Raw genomic sequence first — 10,808 nt, 5'->3', positions numbered from 1 at the left:
CACCGGGTCGAGTGACACAAGGCTGTGTTGACACTAAGTAGGGCGACACCCTTGTGTTGATGAGCGATCGGGCGACACAAGTCCTGCGGTGGCACATGTAGGCATCACAGTGGTGTCGCCCTCTTGGTCTGTCGACACAATGTTGTGTCGTTTCACTGCCGGTCGACACAACCTGTGTCGTTCTTTGGCTCGGTGACACTGATATTTTTCAAAATTTTCAAAGTCGGGGATTATTTTTGCAAATACAGACAAAAAATATTACCTAAAAAAAATTCGGTATTTCATTAGGCCCAATGCCAACACACCATCTGTTTTTCAAATACTACAGTTGGGTGATGCTTATAGAATCCGGATTAGCTCTTTGCGGCTCTCCATTTCCGCTAGTGAAACTTTCCAATCAAACAAAGATTGTATTTTCAGCCTGATGCTTGGCACTGTTTCCATGCTTAATCGAGTAAGTTTAGTTAAGTCTGTTGCTTGCGTTCAGCGGTTGCGCAGAAACAAAATGGTGGTAGCAGCTGGCGTTGCAACCGCCACCAAACCAGGAGGTCAGGTCAAGTTTGAATGAATGCCTATGCGGTGCGGCGCGGATGCAGCCAGGCCACACTCCGTCGTGGCGGATAATGTTATGTCAGCTCCAGCGCCCAGTCTTCTCAGTGGTTGCTCGCGCGGGTCAAATCCCCACTTCAAAATACGCAAGCTTGACAGCTCCACGGCTGCTCCCTCTCCCATGTCAAGCAAGCGAGCCAGCCAGGTGGGAGACGCTTCTCATCGCCGCGCAAATCTTGCTAGCCGCGCGGCTGGAGGGGGGCGGAGATGAGGGATCTGGCGGCATCGCGGCGGCGCTGGACGCTGGTGCTGGTGAACCTGGCGTCGGTGCTGGAGAAGGCGGACGAGGTGCTGCTGCCCGCGGTGTACCGGGAGGTGGGCGCGGCGCTGGGCGCCTCCCCGACGGCGCTGGGCTCCCTCACCCTCTGCCGCGCGCTCGTCCAGGCCGCGTCGTACCCGCTCGCCGCCTACGCCTCCACGCGCCACGACCGCGCGCGCGTCGTCGCCGTGGGGGCCTTCCTCTGGGCCGCCGCTACCTTCCTCGTCGCAATCTCCGGCAGCTTCCTCCAGGTCAATTCCTCTGTTCCCCTTTGTTTCCTCACTGACATTATGGGACCCGTACCTCCACGTTTTTAATTCAGTTTTGCACGGCACCTACCACGAGACTAGCGGTTACCCGAATATTCCATTTTAATTTGCAAGATAAAAAGGTCAGTAAATATTTTTGGTGACCTGTGGGGTCCACTGAGCGCCCTGGTCCACGTTTCAGCGAGAGAGAAGCTTTCGAAGCGGCAAACTGACTGGCAAACTGTTTGTTGCGCGCGCTTGCGCAGATGGCGATCTCGCGGGGGCTGAACGGCATCGGGCTCGCGCTGGTCGTCCCGGCTATCAGCTCGCTCGTCGCCGACTACACCGACGACCACACCCGCGGCGCCGCCTTCGGGTGGCTGCAGATGACCTGCAACCTGGGCTCCATCCTGGGGGGATCCTTCGGCGTGCTGCTCGCGCCGGTCACCTTCCTCGGCATCGCGGGATGGCGGCTCGCCTTCCACGCCGTGGCGATTGTCAGCGTCGCGCTGGGCGTGCTCATGTGGCTCTTCGCCGCCGACCCGCACGCCAAGTCCAAGACCGCGGCCTCGGCCACTGAGGAGGCCAGGGAGCTGCTCCGGGACGCCAGGCGCGTCCTCGGGGTGTCAACGTTCCAGATCATCGTCGCGCAGGGGATCGCTGGTTCGATCCCCTGGTCCGCGCTCAACTTCTCCGCCATGTGGCTGGAGCTCGTTGGGTTCACGCACTGGGAGACCAGTGTCATCACGGGGCTGTACCTCTTCGCCACCGCTCTTGGCGCGCTCTTTGGGGGGCTCATCGGGGACCCTGTCTCCAGGCGGTTCCCCAACACCGGGAGGATCGCGCTGGCGCAGATAAGCTCGGCGTCAGCGCTCCCGCTTGGCGCCATCCTGCTGCTGGCGTTGCCCAATGATCCTTCCACCGGCGTCGCACACGCTGTCGCGTTTTTCATCATGGGATTCGCCATCTCCTGGAATGCCTCGTCCACCAACAAGTATGATGCTGATCTTAAGGGTTAAGGCATTGCAAACATTTCACATTTGCTAGATCTCCTTGTATTGTATCGCTCACTGTTCAATGTCTTTCTCAATGTGCAATGCAGCCCCATCTTCGCGGAGATTGTGCCTGAGAAGGCGAGGACGACAGTCTATGCACTGGACAAATGCTTCGAAGCAGTGTTCGCTTCCTTCGCGTCTCCCATTGTCGGTGTTCTGGCAGAGCGCGTATTTGGCTACAAGCCTGTCTCTTCCGACACGAGCGTGGACACGGACAGAGAGAACGCTACAGCATTGGCGAAGGCGGTTTACACGGAGATCGCTGTGCCCATGGCCATCTGCTGCTTGACCTACTCCTTCCTGTATTGCACTTACCCCCGGGACAGACAGCGCGCGCAAAGGCACCTTCTCATGGCCTCAGATGGGCAGCGCTGTGAAGAAGTCGGTGACAGCGAGTCAAGTGCGGTTCGTACCCGGGAAGACGAAGAATCTGCCGTCGGTTCCTTGAATGAGAGGCTAATATCTACAAGAGAGTAGCGGGCAAGTGCGACACGCCCAAATTTTTACAGGTTTGCATCGTTTCCCGGTGATGTAATCAAGGTGTTGCACTGCAGGTTCAGATTCTCCAATGGACCGTTGTTGCACTCTGCCGTATCTGAATCTTTGTTACTCCATCAGCTACCATGTGAAGAAATCAATAGATGCATCTGAACTTTATTGAGATGTCGCACATACCATTAGGGATGAAGATTGATGGGATAAATTCCATTCCGTTTTGATCTGTTTTCTATATTTTTCTGACAGTTTTTGGGACTTACGCGGAAGCGGGGCGGAATGGTTTTGTTGTTTTCCCGACTGTATTGTCGGTATCCCGTTTTTAATCGGGTATTTTCCATCGGGATTCTCGGTTTTCCAATTAAGACTAAACTTTATAAATCACAATGTAGTCCATGAGCCAAGCCTAGCTGACCAGCCCAAACACCACCCATATCCCAAACTTCACCTAGACCTAGTGGCCCAGTCTCAATCGACTGCCGACCTGCCATTGTCATCCAAACTCCTACGCTTGCACCGCCTCTAATTCTAGTCTTTGTGTGAGTGTGTGTTGTGTTGAGTTTCTGTGTTACAACATGTTACTGTTTTTTAGTTGAGACTTATATTGTTACATGGTCTATCTGTGTATAGTATGAATTATTTTTGTTGGTGTGAATTAATTATGTGTTGTATCGATGCTTGAAGTCATAGTTCTACAGGTCGGTGTTCCCGGTTTGAATTATCGATTCCCGACTGATACTGTTAAGTTTCCATTTAGATTGGTTCGTTTTCGATATCCCAATATTTCCGAATTTGTACCCATTTCTGTCTTTCCTATTTTCGATTCTGTTTTCGAGAGAAAATATGAAAATGAAAACGGTTAGGGAGTTTTTCCGATCTTTCCCATTTGTTTTCATCCCTATATATGAGCGATGAGTTTTTTCTTAAAATGTTTTTAGAGGAACAAGCGGTGCAGTTGTTCGCTTCAATGTTGTCCAACACGTATCCTCTCTCTGCTACAAGTCAGTCCCGTGTTGAGTTACTGGCCAGACAACCAGAGGGCCACGGTGCCATGTGGCCCAACAGGCGAACAAGCCCACACGCGAGCAAAGTGGCATAGGAGCGAGCATGCATGGTCCATCTCTGTCCCAGGTAGCTCGTTCTTGCTCCTCTGCTTTAGTTTGCTGATGCCGGCATGCTCTGTGGATCTTGAAAACATTGTTGTCTTTTGCTCCTATTTGAGTGTTGGAGTTTAGAGTGTTTGTATCTCTTTTTTTTTTTGCTAAGGTCGAGGTCTCGTACATTCCAATTAATTAAATCCACATTTCCTCCATTTTATTGACTTGTCAGTCAAAAATTTGTTACTGCAAATCATCCAATATTACGAAACCAAGGCGAGCCACAGAGAAGGAACATATTTTGAAACCAAGGTTCTATTCTCCGTTGGTGAATTTAGGAAGACATTCCGTGTCTTCAGTGTCTCCATATAGTATGATTTGCGTCATGTTGCATGTTGGACACGACAAATTTACTTGTACCCACCGGCAGATGCACTGCCAGTGGAAGCAGTGTCCACAATCTAGCATGTGTGTGAGCTCGCCGCCTTCAAGATCGTAGGTAGAGCTACACAACTAGCAGCCTTCGTCGATGACGTTTGAGTGCTCAGTGACGTGCTTTGCTTCTGACTTACTTTCTTGGTCACGAGCTCCCACACCAACGCTGGCTCCTTGAATGCACAAAAGCTTGACATTTGTATGTTAGTTCATTTGGTAAAGATTTTATAGTAATATAGTAAGGAAAAGAACTAAAAATGATCAACTAATTTCATTGTAAACATTGCAAAGAAACTTTGTACAATTTGGTTATAATTTGTCCACCAAAGCCCATGCAAGCTAGGAACCAAATTAGCCAACTCACCCAAGGGCTTGCCGACGCAAAATCCGTTGCGAGCTCAATTACGCACTTGACTTTTGCTCTCATGACGCCCTCCACCTCCTCCTCTGGCAGAGGCAGTACATAGCTAGTAGAACCCCGATGAGGATGATGACACCGAGGACGATGCTGACGATCGCACCCATGTTGAGTGGAGCGGGGGCCTTACGAGTGGTTGTTGTCAAGGATCGGTGGGTAGTAGCTCCGAGCGTCAGCGGGCACATTCATCTTTGCTTTTCTTAACCAAGAATGGCAGGGATGGTATGCGCGATTGAATGAGTGTAAACGAAAGAGGAGGTGGAGGAAGTGGGGTGTGAGCTTTTGCTAAGCCAATGCCATTTTATAGCGGGAGAACCAATGTCTCCATTGCTGCTCGACCATGGCAGAGTGGAAAGGGCCGTTGCTGCTCGACCAGTGCAGTTGTTTAGACAAATTAAAGGCCGGACAACTAAGTTCTAGATGAAGGCTTATTAAGAAACATGTGTCCCTAACATCTACATCGACTTATGAGAAATGGTACAAAACTAAAGTGATACCACTTCTCTTGTGGACATATACCCACGCTACACCGAGGAGATATTGTACTACACCGACTACCTTAAATAGGTTATCCTTTCCTTCTTTTCCCTTTGTTTTTTTAATAATTGACAACTTTAACTTTTGCATTCGCAATTTGACCAACAATACATTGTAGAATATTTAGTGAGGTAAAATAAATCCGGTATCGTTAGATTTTCCACTAAAAGTAGTTTAAGTATATTGTATACTTTCAAGTATTTCCTTATCTATTTGTCAAAAATCAATGGCCAAAGCATGAACATCAAAGTGAAAATTGTCAATTATTAAAAAATGGAGGTAGTACTACTTAGTGCTTTGTTACACTTGGCGGTAGTGCCAACCTTCTTTCTTTCGGGTGGCAGCCAAACTTGAGATAAAGCACAACTATAAGCACTAAATACCAATAAGTTTGCGACCTACCTTGGGAGACCACACTTATACAAGAGCTCAACTCTTATTAGTAACACATTGATACAACATAAGACTCTTACACTTCTTCACGTGGCTACTCCTACACTCTAACTTTTACCTAGACTCACCACGACACACACCTAGATTCTAAGACTTCACATGGCTACATGTCATGCTCATGGTATGGTGGCCCCTATTTGGAACTCTTGTGCCATGCCCTCATGGTGACTTAGCATAGCTAGGGTGAAGGGGCATCCCTATATAGCTTCTTATGATCATTGTGGTGTTTCCAAGTGGCAACTTCCACACTCTTCTTTATAGAATATTATGTACTTGGAAGTGGGGTGTAATTTCGGACGATCTGCAGTAACAAATTTCTATCTGACAAGGAAAAAATGAAGCAGACATGGATTTAATTAATTGGAACATACAAGGCCTCAATGATAGCAAAAAAGAGAGAGAAAAACTCTCTAAACTCCAACACTTAAATAGAAGCAAAAGCCAACTACCATCTGTTGTCAAGAAACAAAACTCCTGGCCTAGGGCGGACCTAGCTGAAAAACTGAGGGCATTGCCACTATTGGATACAAGTTTCTTCCTGTACAATACAAAACTGAAACAAGATTTTTAAAATAAATGGGGGGCATATGCCCCCACTATCTATAACAGGTCCGCCCATGAGTACAATTATCTACATCCGCAGAAGATCAACAAAAATTCAGAAGAAAATTACAAGAGGTTATTTATAACATATTTGGAGGCATATTTGAACAACAGATACAAATTTAAACTATTACAATCTAGAAGCTCTCGGGACCATGTACTGGAATGAAACTCCTTTAGGACGTATGCTTGAATCTGAAATATTTATCACGTTGTAGATGACAGGATCAGAGACATCCTTGGTCACCTAGTACTTGGTAACCTTAGCACCTTACACCTCGAGCTGTGTGAATTTTGAGACAAGTTGTTCTTGCCAGCTGACATAACCACACCATTGCCCATAGGGGGCTCCTTTGGCCAGGAGGTGCAGACGTGATCCCTTCCCTCCCATTTGCACCTCAGTGACACAACTCATGTTGTTGATGATCTCCTTGGGAAAGTAGCTGATGATTTCTTGGTTGAGGAACACGAGCTAGTTCCCAGTTTGATCCTATAAAAAATGAACAATTTTGTAGGATATTTCTATTTTTGATGAATCCAGTGCAATTTGATGGATGTATTTATTACAGTGGTTACCTTGGAAATATTGATACCAACAGTTCCAGTTGGAAAGACAATCGCAGGAATCCAACACAGAGCATGTTCAAGCAGCTGATCGTGTTGTGCTTCATGCAACATTACCACTCTTTGTTGATCATATCTCTTTGAGGGAGGTCCAAAGAGCAAATGGATCTTCCTCCATTAAATACTCAGTTTTGAGATCTGAGTGGAAGTGATACCCATAAAAAAAATATGAAAAGCTACATATTTGGCAATATCAGGTAATGCCAAGGCATCTGGTTGAGGTTGAGTTATGGTGTCATCAGGCCCATTGATGAGCAAATTCAGGATGGACGATTGCACAGGGCCCCCAATTTTCAGGGGTCCCAAATTTCTAGCCATCAAACAAAATTAGTACCAAGTTAATATTTGTAACTAGAGGTTAATAAGGTGAGATGGCCATTAAATCTGCCATTCCAGCTCTGTTTGTTTGAAATCAGTCAATCTCTCTCTCTTTCTCTGTGTGTGTGTGTGTCTCTCTCTCTCTCATTCTAAACACTTGAACATGGTATCTTATATAAATTTGATAATATATGAAAAATGTAATTGCATACTACATTTTCAATAATGTCAAAGAATGGTAGTCCTCGAGCAATTTTTTTTTACCAATTTCCAGATATTAGATGCAAACATTTTTTATCATTTAATTTTTAGAACATGGTATAGGAACACACAACCAGCCCGCAACCGTAAAAAGCTATCCTGCAACACAATATATCTATACTATTCTCCACACAAGGCAACATTCAGCTACGATTATTTTTTGTCACATAATATGCAAAAATGATCTGGTTGTTGTAATTTGCCTGTAGTTAGTGTCCATAAAAATGAGGATTAGATTTTTTTTGTGAATTTCTCAATTACTTCTATCTAGGGATCCTAACAACAAAACAATGATTTACAATTTTTTTTAAAGAATTATTCCAAGAGGCTCGTTCAGTTAACAAAAAGACAAGACATTAGATGACGTACTTGACGATATGCACTGCCAACCAAGTAGGTGCTCGGTGGTAAATCTTGGTCGATCTGGAGATTGAACCCAGGACCAATGAGCTTGTAACAAGTAATGAAACTTTAATTTGGTTCAATTAAAAATGCTTTTCGTTTTGGTATCAAGGACATGACTTTGTTTCGGTGTTGCATAGGGCCTCTGTATTCTATGGTACGCTCCTAGGTGCCATTGAGACCTTGAGACGACAAATTAATTTTGATGTCCACGATCCATATTAAGTAATTACTGCCATCCAAGGCAACTTTAGCAGTTTTTTTCTAGAAATGCCAGCCATGTTCTACCGGAAATCCATGCATTGAATTTATTTACTTTGAGAGTAAATTAAATAGCATAAATTTTTTATTATTAAGCAAAATTAAGGTCAAGATGATTCAAGATTGACTGTAGGTGTATACCTTCGATATAGGACAGATGACAAAGTCGTTGCGAATGTCTTAGACTCCACTTCCGAGGAAGCGGGTGGCACAACAGTCACAATCAAAGACATTAGCTCTGTACTATTAATATTGGGCAAGGCCGAGTAGTGTCGGTAGAGCAAGTGCATGATAACATGTTGAACACAAATGAGTAGACATAGAGACTCAAGATTGAGAATGAGCTCAGGAATGGATTTTGTTGTATTGATTGAATGAACTGTGTATACATTTATACATGATGAATAGATAGCAGCTACCGTTGGGAAGACACCCCTCCCTATTGGACAACAGTAACTACTAATCGTTGTTAGAAGAAATTGATCACATCAATCATTCATGACAAACCAGATGGCACCCCCAATCCTGAGCTGTGTGGCCGCCGTTGGGCATGGGCCGGATAGATTCATGGATCGGAAGGTGCTGCAGATCGGCAGATGAGACAGTCATGCGATCGCGTCATGTTCTTTCTCCTTCAATTTGGTTTCTCGATTGCTGTCTACCGGACCCTATAAGTATGGCAACGGGTCGGGTAGGGGCCAAGTGGAGGAAAACCACACCGACCCAAAACCCATTAGTCTAAACTCGACCCAAGCATGAAATGACACATGGGTGAAAATTGGCTCTTGAATCTGCACCCGCCGAGTGCCTGTCAGGTTGGGATTCTAATATGTGCTATGGACGCCATAACGAGGACAACGATGTCCTTGGGTGGTGCCTGCGTCTTCTCCAGCACCTCCGGCGGGAGAGTCTCGAGGATCCGCTATAGCACGACCTTAATGCCTCCACTAAGCCCACCCCTGCTGCAGCCTGCTGTGCCAGCGTCTCTACATGACCATACATTGAGTTGGAGATCTTCAGCGGTGGCCAACTCCTCCTCGGGCACCTCACGCGGGTGCCATCGCTACAGACGACGATGAGGGCACCATGCCTGCAGTGGCCGACGGCTGGCACTTCTTGCTAGGGATGCAGCCTCTACCCTTGCCCATCTCTAGAGGCCGTGCTAGTCTACCGCCAGCTCTACCTCTCTCACTCTTCCTCGATCCAACTTCTGGCACTAAGGGGGGCGGTGTGGATGAAGGGGGCAGTATGGAGGCTAGGGCAGAGGGGGCCGACGCACTAGGGGCCGCGCTGAGTGGTGCCAGCTAGCTGCCGTGGCGTGGAGGTGGCCGGAGGGGCGGGCGGGTGGCATGGTCGCGTGGTGGTGAGGCTGAAGGGGCGAATGAATAAGGTGAGGCCAAAGGCTCAAACGGATAAGGTGGGAGACTGCGAGAGAAGTTGGTATGTTGTCGCTCCTATCTCAGCCTCTCAGGTGCCCACGAGTTACCCACAGGGGGAATACTAAACCCGCACCCACTACAGATCAAATAGCCAACCCACCAGACCCGTGAGCGGGATTTAAAACCCGAACCCACACCCGCAGGGTGCAGAACCGATGGAGACCTGAACCCATGGGTCTGACTACCATCCCTGGGACCCTACTTGCTGCTTCGCTGCCCAATGTTCACCTCCTCCATTAGCTCTTGTGCAATCACTGTGTTAGAATTATAGGGGCCCATATAATTTTAATAATTCTCAATAAATCTCAAAAGCCCATATTATGGAGAGGCGACCTATTATGAGGTCCACCCTCTATTAGTACCATATTACTAATGGAGGTGGAGGTGGGGGGTTTTTCTCCTTATATATATCCAAGGACCCCCACCTACTTGTGTGAATTATATAGACTACTATTTGAGAGTAGCCCTTAAATTGGGAACACTCTCATTACGTGAGTCTATATAAGAGTTAGGTTTTTTTTTACCTCTTTCTCTCGCTGTTGCGTTGCCATTGTAGTCTACTCCATCCCAACATCGATGCACCGGAAAATTGGAGAGCAGGTCTCCGAAACCCTCATTCTTGAGATCCTACACTAGGGAATAAGATTTTTGGGAAGCACTCTGCGTGACTGATCAAGTTTTTCTCCACGGCTCATCTTCCTGGTTGGTTGAGTGCCGCCCGCTGTCATCGTCAACAAATCTGGCGCGTCGTCAGCAAGATCAATTGTGCTGCCAACACGGTTCAACCTGCATAATAGTCTTCACCGCACAAGACTAATATGTAAAAACCATGTTACTCGTACTTTATTTCCCGCGATTTCTAGTTTCGAGTATAGTAGATCTAGTCATTTATAGTGCTATCTTGTACATCTAGATTATACTCTAATGATATGAACATGCCAGTTTATCAGTTTCTGCTCATAAATTATTTGTGGATTAAATTAAACCTAAAAGTGCCTTATTTTTCAACAATCCAACAACCTTATTGTAGGCACTTAGGTTTATCAATGTTTGGATTTGTCGATGCAATGAGTCTAGACAAGTTTTTTTGTGTGCACTTTAAGAAATGACAAGTCAAGGTCACTCTATAGCTGATGGTTATGAATGTCTACTGGGTGGTTAATGGTAAGCCAAAAGGAACCCTTACTACTGAGCAGGAAAATACGTCCATAGATACCAATACACTTTTTGTAGGATGCATTCTTAGCGTTCTTGGTGACCATCTTTGTGATGTGTACGTGCACATACAGAGCGT

The 10,808-nt window shown here is 46.5% G+C and overlaps 1 protein-coding gene across 1 annotated transcript; it reads left to right on the top strand.

The window, feature by feature from the left end:
* The first annotated feature begins 528 nt into the window (after positions 1-528).
* On the top strand, positions 529-2,834 carry LOC133899532 (uncharacterized). The gene is made up of 3 exons (XM_062340523.1): positions 529-1,119; positions 1,383-2,110; positions 2,219-2,834. The coding sequence occupies exons 1-3, from the start codon at positions 817-819 to the stop codon at positions 2,646-2,648; spliced, it is 1,461 nt and encodes a 486-aa protein (XP_062196507.1). The 5' UTR covers positions 529-816; the 3' UTR covers positions 2,649-2,834.
* The last annotated feature ends 7,974 nt before the right edge of the window (positions 2,835-10,808 follow it).

The sequence above is a fragment of the Phragmites australis genome, chromosome 18 (genome assembly GCF_958298935.1).
Source record: "Phragmites australis chromosome 18, lpPhrAust1.1, whole genome shotgun sequence".
Lineage (NCBI taxonomy): Eukaryota > Viridiplantae > Streptophyta > Magnoliopsida > Poales > Poaceae > Phragmites > Phragmites australis.
The sequence above is the reverse complement of the archived record's forward strand: the minus strand, read 5'-3'. Positions and strand labels throughout refer to the sequence as shown.

Excerpts from the sequence above, each read along its gene's own strand:
- LOC133899532 (XM_062340523.1), top strand. The coding sequence starts at position 817 with ATGAGGGATCTGGCGGCATCGCGGCGGCGCTGGACGCTGGTGCTGGTG. Across the intron at positions 1,120-1,382 it reads TCTCCGGCAGCTTCCTCCAG|ATGGCGATCTCGCGGGGGCT; the intron begins GTCAATTCCTCT and ends GCGCTTGCGCAG. Across the intron at positions 2,111-2,218 it reads AATGCCTCGTCCACCAACAA|CCCCATCTTCGCGGAGATTG; the intron begins GTATGATGCTGA and ends TGTGCAATGCAG.